The 20,214-nt window shown below is 41.8% G+C and overlaps 2 protein-coding genes across 2 annotated transcripts; both read right to left on the bottom strand.

Moving 5' to 3' along the window:
• Nucleotides 1-769: 769 nt before the first annotated feature.
• On the bottom strand, nucleotides 770-8,779 carry LOC310960475 (alpha-N-acetylgalactosaminide alpha-2,6-sialyltransferase 1-like; the record flags this gene model as incomplete). Its single annotated transcript, XM_083932185.1, has 9 exons — nucleotides 770-985; nucleotides 2,124-2,223; nucleotides 3,298-3,381; nucleotides 3,792-3,895; nucleotides 3,986-4,124; nucleotides 5,290-5,452; nucleotides 6,377-6,539; nucleotides 6,806-7,067; nucleotides 8,736-8,779. The coding sequence occupies 9 exons, from the start codon at nucleotides 8,777-8,779 to the stop codon at nucleotides 770-772; spliced, it is 1,275 nt and encodes a 424-aa protein (XP_083788311.1).
• A 2,389-nt stretch (nucleotides 8,780-11,168) lies between these two features.
• On the bottom strand, nucleotides 11,169-18,936 carry mxra7 (matrix-remodelling associated 7). The gene is made up of 4 exons (XM_083933448.1): nucleotides 18,474-18,936; nucleotides 16,680-16,923; nucleotides 16,476-16,584; nucleotides 11,169-11,713 (listed from the first exon to the last, which is right to left on the bottom strand). The coding sequence occupies exons 1-4, from the start codon at nucleotides 18,753-18,755 to the stop codon at nucleotides 11,599-11,601; spliced, it is 750 nt and encodes a 249-aa protein (XP_083789574.1). The 5' UTR covers nucleotides 18,756-18,936; the 3' UTR covers nucleotides 11,169-11,598.
• Between the last annotated feature and the right edge of the window lie 1,278 nt (nucleotides 18,937-20,214).

Here is a 20,214-nt window from a genome sequence, read left to right as displayed (position 1 = left end):
CAGGGAAGAAGCATTCGCCGAGGCCCAGATGTGCGAGTACAAACGGGCCTGGGGGGACAGGGAGGGGGGGACAAGTACCCTAAAGTACGGTGCACAGTACGGACGGACAGTGTGAGTGCGCCCTTAATCAACCTTCTTATGCCCATTGTGACCGTTAAAAACGAAGTACCTGCGACCCATTAACGAGAAAGATTCACTTCAAACTGTACAGCTTCTTACAAGAGGAGCAGCTGATCAAAGATGACGACAATGTTAGGGATTTAATTAAACATACTTTTATTTTGGACATGGTTTATTCAGCTGGTAAAGACATAAATTAATAACTCAACCACTCTGATTCGCTCCCATGGTGCCTCCAATACATTTGCTACACATCGTGGAAACAGTGTGCGGTCTCATGAACTTGAAACGTGCACCGATTAAACTTTTTGCTCAGGTGGGAGACGGCAACGATGCCAATGGAGAGTTAATTAGGATCCTTTATCGAGACGGGCAAACAAGTTCCCTGGTACAACACAGCCCCGTCTCAAAGTCTGTGCAGGGAGGAGGTCGGGGGTGGACGGATGGGTCAAACAAACACGAGGAGGCCGCTGTGTCCCGTGTAAAAAACAAGCCAACATTGATTTATCTCAACTTACGTTATGTACTTAACCTGGGTCATGTATGTAACGTACTTAACTAACAAATGTGACACTTATTTCAACCCAAACCACAATCTTTTCCAAAACCTAACTAAGGAGTTTTGAGAAACGCGGGACTTCTCGGTGCATCAGTGTTGCTTCGGCTTTTCTTTTTCGGTCCCCGTTTCTGACTCTAGTCTTTGGTAAAGCTTAAGTACTTTGCTGTCGTGCAGTTTCTTCCACATTCTCTTCTCCAGGTGATAGTCGTGGTTGGCGTACAAAACCACACGGGATTTAATATCCTTCTGAAAGTAGTAGTTGGAGTATTTCTTGTAGTCCTCAGTCATGAATCCATACGCGTTAACCTGAGAACGACGAAAAGGGAAAAAACAAAATGAGTCACAACTCACACCAAGAACAGATTTGTTAAAAGAACAGTTTGAGAAATACGATATTTCACTTTCTTGCATAGAGTTGACAAGATTGATACCCCTCATGTCTGTGGAAAAAACTTAAGCTTAAAGAGTAATTCCACCACAAAATCATCCCACTGGTCTTTTTGAGCACTTACATACATCAAATAAGCCATCGAGGCAGTTTTTTTCGTGTTTTTCATCGACTTGAATGGACTTTACTATGAGAGAAGCTGGTACAGGGGCCAGTAGGTAAGTCTTTAAAACACTCTTTTCATAAACTCTGGGTTCACTAACTATGTTCTTGGTGCTTTGTTTTCTGTGTAGGGACTCTTCTCATGCTGCTGCAGAGGTTTGGTGTTATTTTGAGCAGTATAAGTGGTTAAAAAAGACGTTTTAATGGCTTCACCGTGCTGCCAAGAGCTAATCAGTGTTAGCGACTCTCCCGGATTTCTCAGTTAATAGTTGATACACGAAAAAAAACCTGCCAAAATAAGACCCTAGTATGATTTTGCGCCAGAATTACACTTTAAGTCAGTAGATGGTTAGCTTAGCTTAGCATAAAGACTGTAAACAGAGGGAAACCGTAGCTTGGCTCTGTTCAAAGGTAATCTGCTCACTAACACCACTAATTAACGTCCCAGTGTAATGAAAAACACATTTTCCAGACTCAGTTCCTTTGTGAACTGATCGTTTATCTCTTGATAACTTGACTCCAGAGTGTGTTTTTTTACGTCTTTCCTCTTCCCTTAAAAATATTTCAAATGCTTGATGACTCATGGTGAACTCACGCGTCGTTTACAAAAGTTAATCCACTTTAATGAGACTTTGGGTTGCGGTTGAAAGTCTGCACATTTCCCCATTTATCTCTCCCTCTCCCTCCTCCTGATCTAACAACGGGTGAATGAGACGCGAGTGGCGCCAACACTCCTCTTTGGCTCCATATCTGCGAAATTTTAAGCTCACACACTTTGTTTGAGAAGGATTTGATTTAAACATTGCTCTTACACCACTGACATATTCTGCTTCACCTGGACGTACGTCACAGCACAGAAGCTTCAGAGGCGTGGGTGAGTGGAGCTTAACTTACTGTGTCACAGGTCTGCAGAGCCAGGAAGAGAGTGAACGCCCCGTTGGTTGGTCTGACTATCGCCCAGTATGAAGCATTCACATGAGGAGACTTTAAGAACCTGAGGGCAATAAACAGTGTTAAATAAACATGCATTAAAGACAGATTTTTAATGTAAGAAGACAAACTACAGCCGCCAGAGTGACAATGAAAAGTGTCTTTGTTCTACATTCACTCCTCAACGACGCTATTTTACAACCTGGGTGCTTGTGTTCATTCCACAAATACCTGGTAGCAACCATGTATGGAGGAGAATTCTGCTTCCTATATCTGTAGGTGAAGGCTTTTAATGTATGGTGTTGAGATTCCCGAACACCGGGGCTGTTGTCTAGAGATGCAATACCATTGAAAGGGTTGAATGTGACTCTGCATTTCATTCTTGAAACGTGACAAAACAAACCATCAACTATATTAAAAGGACAGTCAGCAGTAGCCAGGGTTCCTACACATTTTCCATTTCAAAATTGCATACTTATTAAGAATTACATTTTCAGACTTCTGAGGATTTTTCACTTTTCACACGTATGTTAAATTCTGACTATATTTTACATGTTGCCAAGTAATTACAAGAATATTCTACCCAAGTATTGTAGCTCAGATAAGTGAATGCACTCCAAACTGAGACATGTTTTTGTCCTCTGCTATATTTTTTACTTGTCTTGATCTCTCTCCCTTCTTTTTCCTGCCAATGGGACATTATGCAAAATAGCCTCCTGGCTAAAATCCCATACATATTTACAAGTAAACAAACAAAAAAAAATTATAAATTGCGTATCCAATACTGGTTATGTTGAAATGATCTCTTGTAAAGTAAGCATAAAAAATAAATACATAAATGGTATTGAACGTGTGTGTCATCATAGTAAAAAGGTCCTGGAGACGGGTGTGTAGCTCAAAATGAAGGCAGAGTTCATAATGGGTGTGGTCCGAGCAATGGCGGCAAAAGTAGGTGGGTAGGAAGTTAGAAAGGAGCCACTGCCCCGCCCTTCCACGCCCCTGGACCATCACGTCTGATGTCTCGTTATCCGAGGGTTTTGTTATCGTTTGTTTTGTGCTTCACATAATCTTCAATGCAGTTCTCTGGGCTGCATCTCTTATTATAAACCATGAGAAGTCAAATGTTTGGGAGGTTGACCTGTTTCGAACGTATCTCAGGAAATCCTGGTGCAGAACATAGAAGCGGGTCTCGTTGTACTGCCCGGCGTAGTACGACCTCGGCCTGCAGGGTTAAAATACAAACAGTCAATGGTGATAATGAAAGAATGCATCTACGTCTTATATATTAATATGTTGTGATTAAAGTGTGATCAAGTCAAACACACTTAAATAATCACCGTATTACATCTCTTTAAATGTGTATCAATGTTAATTAATTTGAAGTTACCTGCAATTAAATGCTATAATTGAAGATGGGGTCAGGAACAATGATACAAATCTGCTCTTGAATTAATAATAACTGGATGAATAACTTCTGAATTTACAAGAAGACTTAATGGGTTCAGTTTTGCTTCTAGAACAGCAGGATTACATTTCCAGATTTTCCCACTAATTGAGTAAGTTGTGAGTAATTTTACTTTACAAATAGATGCATCAGATATTAAGAGTGTTTGACAGGGAGCTCATATTCACCTCCTTCCTTTATATGAGCCAGAAACGATCCTTTCTCCTTTGATAAGACCCTTGAGCCAATTGAAATCCCTCATCCCCTCAGGAATCATCACGTACTTTATACCCTGCGAAAACAGGATGACAGATGTGTGTGAGTGTGCGAGTGTGGGGTATAAACTGTTACATTACGACACATTATATTCAAGTCTGAGTACCTCATCTTTAGGGACAGTTGTGTATCCGTACTTCCTGAAGAAATACGGCGACATAGTGATGGAGTGGGCCGTGTGAACGTACACCGATGTTCTGTTTCCGACGTCCTCTTCGCAACCTTTGGTGATCGCACCGTTCATCCTGCCGCACAAACATCCATTGAAAACCAGAAGACCACCCCCTCCAGTTTGCGTACCAAAGTAACAGATCCACCAAAAACTCTTACGTCAGAATGCTATTCATAGACTTTAGTTCAGCGTTCAACACCATCATCCCTCAGTAGCTGATGTGCGAACTGGACCAGCAGGGGTTCAGCACTTCTGTTTAACTGCTGGATCCTCTCAGCGAGAGGCAGTATGGGTCAGAAGCAACACATCCAGCACCACCAATCTGAGCGCTGCGGCCCACCAAGGTTGTGTGCTCAGCCCCCTGCTCTTCACGCTGCTGACCCACGACTGCGCTCCATCGTTCAGCAGCCACAACGCTACAGTAAGGAAGTCAGCGAAATGGCCACGTGGTGTGGACTTTGGTGCTGCTCACTCTCAACACCTTCTTCTCAAATGTCGACAAGACCAAGGAGGTCATCATGGATTTCTGGAGAGGCCCCACCCTTAACCCCCATTAACCACCAACGGTGCTGCTGTAGAGAGAGTGAGCAGCACCAAAGTCCTGGGTGTGCACATCAGTGAGGACCTCTCCTGAACAACAAACACTGCCTCCCTGGCCAAGAAGTCCCAGCGGCACCTCTACAACCTCTGCGAAGAGAGGAAGTGCTGCCCAACCCATCATGTGCTCCTATTACCGGGGCACCGTCGAGAGCATCCTGACCGGCTGAGTCATTGTGTGGTCAGGAGCTGCACCTCCTCCAGTTGCAAGACCCTGCAGCACAAAGTGAACGCTGCTGGGCGGATCTTTGGTGACCCACTACCCTCACTCCATGTCTATGTTCCCCGCCTCACTGGCAGAGCATCCATGCATTGTGGCTGATACAGTCACCCCTCACACAGCCTGTTCAGCCTCCTGCCATCTGGGAGAATGTCCCGGAGCCTGTTCTACCAGAATGGCAACCATTTTCATTCACCCGTGAGGCTTTGTGTATAAGAGGGCTTTAATGTAAATACCACGATGGCATTTCTTTGCACACAAATCATGAATCAACCTTAAGGGATCCGCCATAACTAAATATTGCCTTGGCAAACAACAAAATTATCATTTATGCGCCACCTCTGACAGATGGAAGACACAACTGAAGACACAAACCCCCCCCCCCCAGTTGAGGCCCAAAAAAACTAAAACTCTTTCTTACCGAAAAATGTAATCATGAGCGTCTATCTCTTTCCCCATTTTAGAGCCATTCAGGATCCCCGCAGTGCCCACCACAGCACAGCGCACACAGCCGTCACCGCCTGGCTTCGGGAGGAGTAGTGGCTCTTTTGGCTTTGGGATCAACCTCACTGAAGACATCACATCTGCAAACAACAAAAACCGAAATACATTATGCGTTTTAAGATGCAAAACAGCTTACGACTGCCACCACTGGTGCCCCCCAAAAACGACCCTCTTGGAAGCTCCTATGGTGGAAAAAACATGATAAAGTGACCTCCGTGGTGCCCTTTAAGTAGAGAAAACATAATAAGGTGTCCTCCGTGGTGCCTTTTCATAAAGAAAACATAAGGTGTCCTCCGTGGTGCCCTTTTAGTAGAGAAAACATAATAAAGTGTCCTCTACGGTGCCCTTCTAGGAGAGAAAACACAATAAAGTGTCCTCTACGGTGCCCTTCTAGGAGAGAAAACAAAGTGTTCTCTTTGGTGCCCTTTTAGTAGAGAAAACGTAATAAAGTGTCCTCTATGGTGCCCTTTTAGTAAAGAAAACATCATAAGGTGTCCTCCGTGGTGCCCTTCTAGGAGAGAAAACATAATAAAGTGTCCTCTACGGTGCCCTTCTAGGAGAGAAAACACAATAAAGTGTCCTCTACGGTGCCCTTCTAGGAGAGAAAACAAAGTGTTCTCTTTGGTGCCCTTTTAGTAGAGAAAACATAATAAAGTGTCCTCTAGGTGCCTTTTTAGTAGAGAAAACATGATAAAAGTGTCCTCTTTGGTGCCCTTTTAGTAGAGAAAACATAATAAAGTGTCCTCTAGGTGCCTTTTTAGTAGAGAAAACATGATAAAGTGTCCTCCGTGGTGCCTTTATAGTAGAGAAAGCCTGAAAAAGTGATCTCTATTGTCCCCTGCAAGTAGACTAAAGTGCCTCTGTAGTCCTTAATATTGAGACGATGCGGTGCCATACAGACCACCCTTTACGCTAGAAAACTTTCTGCGCTGCTACCCCACCACGTGCATTCAGTGCCCTCTTTATTTATTTTTGGCCCTCGTGTCTCACACAGAAACACCTACCATCATACTTATACTCCATGAAACCAAAAGGGTTGTTAAAATGTGAGAGCCGGTTCCACTCGCTCATGTTGATACTGTCTTTGTGCAGAAACATGCGTACGTTGGGAAGGAAAGCCTTCTTGAAGCTCTCATCCTCAGAGTTTCGCAGAGACTGGGCACATGTCTGAGAATGCAGCATAAAATATGAAATTATCATATTATGTTAAGAACAACCCCGTCCGTCTGGCTAAAACCACTGATTTGGTGAAGGCTCCTTACAGATGAAGACACATCAGGTATGAAGCCAAACAGGGAGGTTGGCTTATAAAACAATAACTGCACGCTGGTCACGCCAAAGACACACAACTACACTATATGTGCAAACTACCTACTCCCACAAAGACGATACATTTATCACGTTTCTGTCTTAACTTGTCATAGCATGCTTACCGTGGGCCTGGGTGGAGCATCCTGGTTATAAACATCCTCAAAATCCCACTGAGGATACTTCTTGAAGGATTTTTTGATGAGGAGGGGCATGGGGGTCTCAGCCACAGCGTCACGTGTCGAGCGTCTCGTTTGATTTAACGTCGTCACTGGATTTGTTGTTGCTCTGTGAGTAAACGCAACAGGTGGCGTAGTCCAGTTGCTGTTTTCACCCCAGAACTCAAACAACATTTGCTGCCTGTTTTTTCTGGAGAACGTCGTCCAGCTGAGGTGGAGATTGGACACAAAGAACAGATGCAACATACGTAATTAGACAGATACACTTAAATTAAAACAATGCACCTGGGAACGTGCTGATACAGCTTTAAACCCGTCACTATAGTAACAATAGTACACTAGACCACTGGTTCTCAATCTGTGGTACTCAAACTCCCTCTGGTGGTACTTGAAGATATCTCCAAAATAAAAAAAAGAAACACTGAATGAATGAATGCTTTATTTCAAACATGTGAAAAATATATTACACTTGAAGCACGAGTCATTAAAACCCTTTGTATGTTTGAAAAGTAGGAAGAAGCATTAGCTTATTCATTCCTACCCCTTCTCCACTTAGCCTAGCCTACCTAGTACTATAGGTGTTCTTACTTCCTGTGTATCCTGTTTTGGTTTTTTAATACACTAAACAAAACAAACAATAACCGCTTTTGTAAAAATAAATAAATGACAAGTATGGCAAAACGTGAGATCCGTAATGTTTGTCATACCCCTCTTCTTCCCTGTACCTTGTAAACACCATCTGTTTGTACCGCTGTTTGAATTTGCTCATGGTTAATTACTAAATTAATATCTCATCTTCAGCCTCTTATCCGGGGTCGGGTCACAGGCGCAGCAGCTCCAGCAGGGGACCATTTAATCTATGTTATGATTGTTTCTACATTTAGAAATACACTTTTGGCATCATGTGCAAGTAGAAAGAAAAAACCTCTTAGAAACAGGTTATCACTCTTTTTCCAGCGCCATCTGCTGTGACCCTCCAACAGCGCATCTCTATTTCCACTGCGCACAATAAAGTGTCCTCTAACGTTTAAGTGCTGTTGACTAAAGCTTCATTTAACCGTCCAAAATAAAATAACTTTGTTCTAAAAAACAAAAGCACAAACTTAAAACGATGTTTGTTTCATTTGATTAATAAAATGTTATTAATCAAATAAAACACTGAACTTCTTTGAAACAAAGTCAGGCAGAAAGTCACTTATAAAGATAAAGACGAAATAGATGTTACAAAATATAAAAAACGTACAATGGACAAAACTAAACTAAAACAAGACTAAGACAAAGCTAGGAGGTCACATTTTTTTGGTGTCCCTCCTCTTTCCATAGGCCTTGGCCAAAGCTGCAGGTGTTGTACCAACAATAATCACATTCATATGTTTTTTAATCATAAAGTACTTAAAATAATAATTTTCTTTGACATGTTCATTGATGACTCTAAAATTGCCCGTAGGTGTGAATGGTTGTCTGTCTCTGTTCATCTCTATGTGTCCTGTGATAGACTGGCGTCCTGTCCAGGGTGTACCCCGCCTCACGCCCGATGTCAGCTGGGATCGGCTCCAGCCCCCCCACTCGCGACCCCGACAGGGACAAGCGGTTGAAGATGAATGAATGAATGATGTTAATTGATGATGAGTCAGTGTTTTATTAGACTTAGATTGCAGATAGCACGGTGGATGCAGAACTCGGCACACACCTTGGCAAACTTTCTAATGGCTAAATTAAATAAAAGTTAATTTCAACTTCAACGGGATCAGCTAATTAACCAGAAAACATAAAATAAGTTCTTATTATTATTATTATTTCTAGTCTAAACACAACTTACCTGATGTTGCTGGATGAATGCCCCCATGATATAAGAAAAAACACAATACAAACTGACACAGCCAGCAGTAAAGAAAACACTCTGAAGGTCTGAGCTGCCATCGCTTTAATAACCTAAATTACTTAAATACTACCAAGTGTTTGCTTTCTCTCCTGGTGTTTCTGCCCAGGTGGAAAAGTCACCTAAAGTATTTTAACACTGCTACACCCACATTACTGTCTCCTCAGTTTAAAACGCCGTTTTAAAACGAAAACGACGGACGGAGCGTCTCCATTTCCTCCCACCGTGGCAAAGTGAAGCCAAACTAATCCTGACCACGGCCGCCGCCATCTTGTATCTTTGGACCTGGAGTCCGCGCAGTTTGATTGGACGTTGGAGCCGCGGGTGTCGAAGCCCCGCCCACACACCTGCGCGTCCAATCACGAGTCAGTTTTTTTAACTATGTTTTAATTTGTTTATATTTTTAATTTAAGTCATTTTATTATTTATTTATTTATGTTGTTTCTCCATCCATGTTTATTTTTAGGAATGTTAATCTGCCCTATTGTTGTAAATTTAAAAAAAATAAAGTTTGAAAAAGAAAAATAACTAATGAAAACCTTAATTTATTATTTATTTTTAGTTTATATCATTTTATTATTTATTTATTTATGTTGTTTCTCCATCCATGTTTATTTTTAGGAATGTTCATCTGCCCTATTTTTGTAAATTTAAAAAAAATAAAGTTTGAAAAAGAAAAATAACTAATGAAAACCTTAATTTATTATTTATTTTTAGTTTATATCATTTTATCATTTATTTATTTATGTTGTTTCTCCATCCATGTTTATTTTTAGAAATGTTGATCTGCCCTTTTGTTGTAAATTAAAAATTAAATAAAATAAAGTTTGAAAAAGAAAAATAACTAATAAAAACCTTAATTTATTATTTTTATTTTATATCATTTTATTATTTATTTATTTATGTTGTTTCTCCATCCATGTTAGAAATGTTCATTTGCCTTCTTGATGTAAATTTAAAAAAAATAAAGTTTGAAAAAGAAAAAACTTATGAAAACCATAATTTATTATTTATATTTTTAATTCATATCTTTTTATCATTTTTGTATCCTACTTTCATGTTTTTTCTCCACCCATTTTAATTTTATAAATGCTAATTTGCCCTATTATTGTAAATTAAAAAACAAAACAAATAGAGTTTGAAAAAAAAAAAACTAATGAAAACCTTAATTTATTATTTGATATATATTTAGCTATATTATTTTTTATATGTAGTATTTGCACAATGCTCTTATTTCTATTTTTGCTGATGTCTGCTTGTTCTTAATCCAAAATAAAGTTTAAATAAAAGTAATAAATAAAATAAAATAACTAATGAAAAACAAACTTAACACTTTCAGCATAAATCAGCGTGATAATAACTTCCTAAAATGACAGGAACCATCTTTGGGAAGAATGTATTATGTAAAAATAAGACAAAAATTACTGTCTTTGTACATTTTAATTGATGCTATCATTTATACACTTAAATATACTTTTGGAATTGTGTATAACTCTGGAACATGATTGAATCTTCTAAATAAAATTAGACATACATGGAGGTGGTTGATTGATTTCACTGAAGCAGTCAGCAGTCAGCCTTGGGTCACAGTATATTTTATTTGAAAAACAAATATGTAAATATCAAATATCCGCCATTGATCTGACAGTTCATCAACACTCACACACACACACAACAGTGCACCTCCAGGTCCACTGCACATGCCTCATACCACAAAGCTAAAAACTAAAACGACAGGAACCATCTTTGGGAAATTGTATTTGATGTGAACTTGGATTTGAAAGCAGCGTCAAACACAACCCCAGAGTTTTCACACAAGAACGGGCTCAGCCACGTTTCCAAACGCACCATTTTAGGGACTCAGCATAGTAATGTAGACGCAAGGTGTAGGCTAAACGTAGCGACGGTTATGCATTTGAAAACAAACACGTCTTAGTGTGGAGATGCACAATAAAGTTGGAACCACTCTCACGCGCACCTTCACAACGTTGCATTATGTGGTTTATTACAACAGAGGCGAAGTTATGCAGACTTAACTTAACAGGATAACAAATATCATGACCGAAAGAACGAGGTCGCGAGTACAAGCGGCCGAAATGTGTTTCCTCAGGAGGGGGGCTGGAGTCTCCCTTAGAGAGAGGGGGAGAAGTTCAGCATCCGTGAGGAACTCGGAGTAGAGCCGCTGCTCCTTAGCGTTGAAAGGAGCCAGTTGAGGTGGTTCAGGATCATCTGGTAAGGATGAACCCTGGGCGCCTCCCTAGGGAGGTGTTCCAGGCATCTCCAGCTGGGAGGAGGCCTCGGGGAAGACCCAGGACCAGGTGGAGAGATTAGATCTCCACACTGGCCTGAGAACGCCTCGGGATCCCCCAGTTAGAGCTGGTTAATGTGGCCCGGGAAAGGGAAGTTTGGGGTCCCCTGCTAAAGCGGCTGCCCCCACGACCCGACCCCGGATAAGAGGCTGAAGATGAGATGGATAACAAATATAATGATAAAATTGAATTTTAAAAAAAGTTATGTGATAAATTAACATTTTTTTTATTGTATTATAATATAAAACTAATCAAAACAATAGTCCTTTATCCCCTTTATTTACACGCGGGTAGCTAGAAAATCCTGCTGTGCTGGGAGAGATCCAGCTGCGTTCGTCTCCGTGTGGACGACAGGCGGATCACGGGACAGCAATAAAACAAAAGTACATCATATTAAAACACATATGGTTGTTGAGTGGACTGTTCAGCTTGTGTTGAATACTGAGATAAGGTTATTGAAGTATCTGATGCACTGGAGCAGTCCTTCAGTAGCGCTCACGGGTTAAAACAAGCGTCATCAGAGGGTGGGTCCCAAAACCTGAAGAGGCGTCTCAGATGGAGTAGAGTCTGAGCTGCTCCTCCATGTCGCCCTCGGACACCTCTCCAAACGTCTCCTGGTTTTCTTTCAGCAGCTGGAAGATGGCGGCCAGCTGCTCACGTTGCACCCTGGGAAAACAAACACATCACAGAAATATTGAGAGGGGAAAGAACCCTAAAAAATCTCGCACATGATCTTTTGTACAACTTTTATCAACGACGGCTGCCGTCGTCTTCTCACTCTCCACCAGAAACCAAGTACATGTTTGTTAACCTGGTGAAAGTCTCAGGACAGAAAAGTAATCCATGAAGTTAAAGGCGAGAGAGAGTCCGCAGCATCTTTCAGGCTGTCGATAAGACTTATTCAGTGCACTTAGTTTGAAAAACATGATTTTGTTTTTGCACAAATCATCATCTTCAGTGTCACACGACTACTTAAGGACAAGGGAAACACAGGAGGGACTGACACGACAAGCGACATCTTTTATCCCCAGTACTAATCACCAATCACGTTTGAGCACGCTTTGTTTGCGTACAGGTAACGCATTTGCCCTCAGAGGCTGAATCGTCGCCTGATAAACTCAAGAGACCCGGCTCCCCTTGACTCGACATGTCCACACCACTGGATGGCACTGCACCACAACCGTGGGCCTTGAGGAACCTGCTTTCCTGAACCCACTGCAACAATCGTCCGGTCATTTTAAGTCAAAATAGGGGTTGAACAAATTGCAACAGAAGCAAACTCAACTGATTTTGGATCCTCAATATGTCCTGAGTCAGGAAAAAAAAGCCCAGAAGAATCCCAATAGCAGAAAGTTTTGAAAAAGACCCAAATAAACCCTATGCATTATGTTTCTCATGTGAATGGGGAAAAATAATAACCTTCAGATATCAACATGAAAATTACTGAGTTGATTACTTACATCAAGACAAACAAAAAATGTATTACAAGTTTTTTTAAATCGTTTGTTAACATAGGCAAACGGGGCATAATCTAATAACGTATGCGCTAATTTTCATAAATACCACAACAGATCTAAACATTGGGTAAAGCAGGTGAAAATGTCTGGTTGAATCTTATGTATAAATAACAATAAAATACTTCATGTTAAGGTCTGAATGAACCCATTTAGTCTACAAATGAGCATTAATACATGGAGGCAGGAAGAAGGACTTTAAACCAGCCTTTTATTAATTATTATACGGCTGTTGAGAGATGCTACGTAACACCCTTTCAAAATAAGATTTCTGGGTCCATTCTCATATTTCTACAACGCTGCAGTGCCGTGTTCCCCGTTGTTTGAACAGACAACGTAATCGTGATTTTACCTCTTTCTTATGGATGAAAAAGACGTCTAACTGATGTTAGAGGTGATCATAAATGTTCGGCTGTTTTATTTCAACAGAGCGTTTGGACCCTGAAATCTTATTTTGAAAGGGTGTTACGTCAGACTGAACAGCCGGATTGCAGAGATGGGGTTTGGGGCTGTTTCTGGGGGATGAGTCTGAGATAAGAACAGGAGACAACGGGAGAATGCAAAAGACAAAGGGTAGCTAAATCATTTCTGTGTTTATTGTGTAATGTTGTATCTTAATAGTTATCCATTAACTACAGGAGCAAACTCCATTCAGCAGTGACCCTGCTTTAAAGTCCTTCTTGCTGCCTCTATTTATCAACGCTCACGGGTCGACTAAATGGGTTCATTCAGACGCTAACGTTAAGTCTTTTACTGTTATACTAGACACTTTCCCCTGGCTCTACCCACTGTTTGGATCTGTTGTGGACTGTAAGGATGCCGTCATACTCCTGACCCACAAGGCCCCTTTTTTTAGACTCATGCTCTTAAACTTCTCCTGTGCTTTCAACACTGTCCGCACTTTACACTTCACATCTCAGACCTGCAGCTCAACTCTGCTTCCCGTCTCCGTCAAGCGTTTCATAGCAGAAATAATCTCTGTCCATATGAACACGCCAAAACCAAAGGGTTATTTGCTCGGATCGATGAAGAGGTGGAACCGTTGCTGAAAGTACGTTATGTCATCCATCGCCGGAGGAAGCAAAGGCAAAGAAGAAGAATTCCTTTATCCGTCCCAAAATTCAATTTTCACTCTACTTTTCACACACACACACACACACACACACACACACACACACACACACACACACACACACACACACACACACACACACACACACACACACACACACACACACACACACACACACACACACACACACACACACACACACACACACACACACACACACACACACACACACACACACACACACACACACACACACACACACACACACACACACACACACACACACACAGTGAAGGGGCTGCCAGTGACCGGCGCCCCGAGCAGTTGGGGGTTCAGTGCCTTGCTCAACAGCACCTCGGCAGTGCCCAGGAGATGAACTGGCACCTCTCCAGCCACCAGTCTACGCTCCGTTCATGGTTCACACAGGGACTTGAACGACCACACAAGAAGGAGGAAAAACAAAAGGTATGTTGGCCTACCTAACTGATAAGATGTGGGTTTCTGCATCATCATTTCCACATTTCTCTGTTTCAGAGGCTCAGAAACGCCGGATGTAGCAACGTAGCACAACATACAATATACATATGTTGATCTTGCTTGGTTTCTATTCTTCTTCAAACTGACTTTAGTTGTATATGTTTATCTTTTTTTCTCTGTATTTGTTTCTGTCTTTGCGCTGCTGTGATCTCCTCTGCGGATGAATAAAGGCTCGTCTTTCCTTACTTGACAAGTCAAAGTTAATTATTCACAGCTGTGCAGAAACACAAAGACGCGTGTTGACATATGCGGCAGGGAACGCAGATAAAGATGAGCTCCATGACCAGGCAGCGTTAAGGCCAGACACTTTACGGCCCAATACATTTAGAGACTTTGGGCTGTTTTGCTTCCTTAACTTGTCTCATTTCAGACCAATGGAAAGAAAACACCCAAAATACAATTACGGTGTTTATTTTATCCACGTTTTCCATTTGTTACTATTCTCCAAAGTGTTTTTTTTGTTTCACTCTAAGCCAGAAATCTCCACTTACGTAGAACACACACAGTTTTATTCCTTCTGTAGCTTTTTACAGAGGGGTTTGTTCATATATCAATCATATACAACACTTTATTCCTTTAAACATGGCTTTGTTTTTTAATGGTAGTTTGCAGTAATAAAAAGGGATCTCCACAAAAACATTTCACTCAAATAAGTCAACAAAATGAAACAAGAACCTGGCTTTATCCTCCGTTTGCATGTCTGTTCTGGAAATGTATCCCAATAAGCATGTATTTCATAAGATACTATCTCATTTGCATATAATTAACATTTCAGAAAACTTAATACAAACAAAATAATTGTCTGAATGTCAGTTATTAAACATTTTTTTACCCTCTTCCCCTGTAGTGTCTCCCCTTGTGTGTATTTAATAACGTTTTATGTTCCATCCACAGCCTCATTATAAAACATAAAGCCACCTGTCTCCTGTCATTACATACTACGAGACATATTCCTCTTATCTGTGCACAAACCTCCAGTCTCCCCCCCCTCACCCTCTCCACTCCAGTGTGACTGTAAAGTGTTGGAAGCGACTGCCGTGTCAGCACAAGTCTCAGCAGTGTTGCGTTTGGCGCGTCCTGAGAGGATTAACTAACACTCTTCAGTCAGAGGTGACGAGCGCAGACACAATCAACACCTGCTGTGACACCTGAGGATCAAACGTCTAATGTGGAATAATGGGGCAGCGGGGGGCGGGGGGGGTGCGGGAGTTTGATCAGTCGCTTTATGGCCACTTGAAGAAAACGAGCTGATGAGGCTGCAGACTGAGAATGCACAGTGGCTTTGGGGTAGTTTTTATTTTAATGCAATGGCCAGAAAGTGACTCCCCTGAGATAAACGGGTGAGAATAACTCATACTTTACCACGTTTGCTGCTTTTTCAGGTTAACAGACAGTTAAAGTCTTTGTTGGAGTGTATCCTGCAATGATAAGAGCAGGGCATGTAGATGTATTACAGAAAAAAATAACCTTACTCTGTTTCCTTTCTTCCCCCCGCAACCACCGAACCGCGGAGTTTCTTTATGTCTCGTGTCATTCATCCTGCAGCTAATGCCTGGCAGAGACTCAATCTCTCCTTACCCAGTCTGGCCTAATGAGGAGGGCCGATACAGCAGCTAAACGTGGAGCGAAGCGCCGACAACACACGGACACACGTGAAGAAGGCGTTGGGAGATTAGAGGGAGTCGACACTGGAGTGGGGGAAGAGCGGCTACATGGGAGCGAGGGAAACAATCAGTAAGAACAACTGATTTTCAGGAAATTTGGGATTTTTGTTTCCGTTTTGGAGTATTTTGGGAGAACAGAGGGAGATGCCGAGCAAGTGGCTTTATTATTGGTTAATACTAATGCTTTTTAAGATAAGATAAGATAATATATTCCTTTATTATTAGTCCCACAAAGGGGAAATGTCCTTTAAAATCAGCAGCAAGTGGATGGAAACATAGAAGAAGCATCACTAAGAAACAATAAATTGTAGAAAATATAGAAAAATATAAACAATATAAATACAGTGAAAATAAGAATAACAGGAACCAAATATATACAATATTTTTAAATATTCACACCAAGGCATATATAAGTTAGAAGCTATTAATAAGGCATGTTTTGGGTTGCCAGGTTGTGGAGAATCCTCCTTCAGTAACAAACTCGTCTTTAGTGCTTTGATTCATCAGGAAGGACCCTCCAATGCACTGCTCTGCTATTAGAGGCGTTCCCCTGATTAATTGTTCTAATTAATTGGCTTATAAGCTCTTTATAAAATGGTGCGTTGTCAGAAAGTGGAAATGTATTTGTAGTTTTCACTGACCTCTGCTCCTCCGCCATCTCCTCCGTGGACATCATCATTTCCAAGTGGTGGGACCGCGCCTTCCCAGGGACGTACTTCAAGGAATCGTCCGCATTTAATTCCTCTTTGTCTGATGAAACAGAACGAACGTTGATTAGAGATCTACATCAAACCTTTATTTTTTAAATAAATAAGAGATGTAGAACATGTTTTCAAAGGGCTCACCGTTGACCCCCGGGCTCTCTGCGGCTCCTTCAGTCTGAGGGTAGGAGAAAGCACACTTAAGGAGGTCCTTATCAGAGAGCCCAATGAACGACCTGCGGCTCGTCCCGGACGAGGCCTCGGACGACGAGTCTACGTCCAGGCTCGTACGCCTACACGCGGCTGTCGGGACGGACAGGCTGGACGTGGAGGAATGCTCAACTGGTGTTGCCAGTTCTTCGGTGTGAGGGTGGGGGTGTGCCTCCTCCTGTCAGACAGTTAAGGGGTAATATGAAGGATATCACACCATTTTTCACACATATTCCCCACAAAAAAAGAGCAAAGAATGTATTATTTTAATGTGTGAGATATGCGTACGTCCTTGCAGGCGGGCCCGGATTAGAAACGGCTGCACAGATAAAGAAATAACTCCTCGTGTTGCCTGTATTCCTCACCTCTCCTGGATGCGGACCTGGCCTACAATTGGTGCAGATGTCCGGTTATCGTTACTCATACTTTGCTCCCTTGGGTGCTGATTTGACCTACAGACGTCCAGGTATCCTCAACGGGCAGTTCAGAGGCTAAAAACAGGCTGCTGAGCCTTTTTATAGGGTCTATGGTGCTGAGAGGCGTGAGGAGGAGGCTCATCCTGACTGTTTTCTATTCATCAAACCAAGAGTTTAAAGCCATGTTGCTTATTTCTATTTATTGATACAAATTAAGGCTTAAAGACACAACAAAACCCAGTTTATGTTGTTGACGTCCTCTTACTTGTTGCCCTGCTTGACCCCAACGCCATTATTGTCATTAGTGCACGGCAACACAGGTGAGAGCGATATCCTCTACTAGAGGCAACACAGGTGAGAGCAATATCCTCTACTAGAAAAGTCTGCAGAGGCGGAAATCAGCTAAGCTTTTAAGTACTGTGCTTTGGTGCGGTTTGGAAGAACGTATTTACTTGAGTGGTCACAGTTTTGCTACTTCACTACATGTAACTGACATACAAAGGGCTGCAGCTCACTGGCTAATTATTGTCATTAATGAATAATCGGATTATTTTCTTGATTCATTTGATGTTTTTTCTGTTTACAAAATAACAGAGTAAAGCTCAAAGTTTCCCAAAGTCTGATGTAACATCTTATAATGATTATTTTAATCAAGATTAACATCCAAAAAACAGAAATGTACTTTTAAAGAAAAGTGAGAAAACTGGACAAAATGTGCAAAAATTACCTTTAAATTAAGATTCTTGTTGATTAATTACCTGCCCATCAATTAATCAATTAATTGTTGAAGCATTCAAAACATGGTTAAACTAATCAACAGTTTATAAAACAGGCTGAAAAAGTTAAAATTGGCTACTTTTTCTTAATCCAACAATACGATCAAATATTACTCATTAAGCAAAATGAGTTACATTTTTCTGATAACACTTGCGAGTTTGAGGACTTTTATTTTTCACTTAATAATCTGCAGTTTTGATGAAATGACTCCACTAAATGAAACATATATGAACAGTTTGCACGTTGAGGTTTCCAATTAAATGAGATAACTTTCATTGTTTCCTATTTTGCCTTTTTCTTGGTGCTATTTAATAACATTGCACTGCAGTTAATCCAGTTTATAATGCATCTTTGCTGGTTTAGGAGTGTTTTCCCATTATAACATCACTTCATGTGCTTAAATAAGGGCTTCAGAGGGCTTCCTCCTCCTCTGATGGACATGCACAGCGCACCTTAGTGGGAGGGGAAGTCAGTAACACAGATTAAGAGAGAATTACATAATGCAATAAACAACCAGCTCTCATGGCAGACTTACTGAGAGCACAGATTTCACTACATCCCAGTGATCGTGCGAGCTGCCGCTCATCTGACACCAGTCCTCCTCTGCCTCCTCCTCCTTCTTCTTCTTCTTCTTGTCCGGTAAATAGCCATTGTGCCTCGGCCCCGGCTGATCTAATCCCCCGTCTGCAGCTTCTCCTCTGTGTCCGAAATAACTTGCAAAGTCGACCGAAGCCGACGAGCTGTTCAGCAGCGACGTCGCCACCACGATGGCCAGCAGCGTGAAGATAACAGCTGATAAGACAAAAGTTACATCCATGTTCGTGCAGCTGCGGGGGTGAAATCAGGCCCGTGTCTGTGACTCGTCTCTTCCCCGCTTTCCCTTCACCTGAGTCGGCTGCATTCACTCACAGTTGTCCATCCCGCAGCCTGGGGTAATCCTCACCAAACATCACCGTTAACGAGCAGCGTTTACGGGATATGGAAAGCCTGCAATCTCCTCTCCGAGCAGGACGTCACATCCTCCGGCCCCACCTCCCCCACGCCTCCCCCGTGTATGTCTGCAGAGTTGCCCCGGCGTTAACTCCACCCCGCCGGGCGGATCAGGTGGGCTGGCACGGCGCGCTGCAACGTGCTCGGCTCTCTTGCATTGGCCGTTAATCCCGTCAGAGGTGAGTGCACCGCACACACCGGGAGACTGATGGTTTGTGACAGGACCCGTGTACCGACGGTGCAGGAGGATCAAGTCTAACCGGGTTTAGTCGGTGCGGGCCTCTCACCTGAGGATGCACCTTCTGATCAGTCTGCACCGGGGATTTAATACACACCTGCGGATCTGATGTGCCATTATCATATTCATATATATTATTATATGGTTTGATGTGTTGTCAATATCTGTGCACACTACCATGCTGTACAGCTGTTTTCTTTTTTTTAATAAATGGACATTTTACATATTCTTTATTGTCTCTTTGTGTCTTTTGTTAAACAGTAAATGCTGTGATTCTCACATATACACCTGGATGGATTACTGGCTTGGTCTGTAAGCACAGGCCCAGGGACGCCGTGACCTCCACCTGCAAAGCTTACTTCTATACAACCACATATATTAGTAAATTACTACCATGTGGTTTTGGGATGAAATCAGTGACATTGTTTACCTTTAGAAGGGAGGGCGGCTTAAAGTTAGTCGTTTATGCACAGGAATTATTATATTTTTAGCCTCAATGAAACACAGAATACAGCTTTTTACATTTGGGATTTTAAAATTATTCCTAAAACTACACAAAATAGTTTTGAATCCATTAAAGTAACTTTCCAGCCTTTTAGAAACCATTGTTTTGTCAGAAGCTTCTGTTTGGACCAGACTGTGCCGAGTCTTTTCCAAACAAGCCTCTCCCTGCTCACCCCACTGATAACTGCGGTGCAAGACTTTCCTCTGCTGATGAAGATCATGCGATGGGACTGAAAGCTCCATGACAGCTACCAACATGAAGCTTAATGTGACATTCAAATTATTCTTTCTTTTGAATTAAACGCGTTTGCCGATATGACACTTTACTGTGTAGTTGACATCAACTTCACTATGTCGAAGCGTCCTACGTCATTTTATCTCGAGGCCACATATCCGCTCAAGGGCACTGCTTCAAAATCACAGTAGTTTAAAAATCCTCCCATCAAGACAATTAGACATTTTTAGCCAATTTGATTTTTCCTTCATTTAAAAACACAGAACAGCAGCAACAAGGGGCCATTTTGTGACAATAGCACATATACAG

This window comes from Echiichthys vipera, assembly GCF_963691815.1.
Source record: "Echiichthys vipera genome assembly, chromosome: 18".
Taxonomy (NCBI): domain Eukaryota; kingdom Metazoa; phylum Chordata; class Actinopteri; order Perciformes; family Trachinidae; genus Echiichthys; species Echiichthys vipera.
The sequence above is the reverse complement of the archived record's forward strand: the minus strand, read 5'-3'. Positions and strand labels throughout refer to the sequence as shown.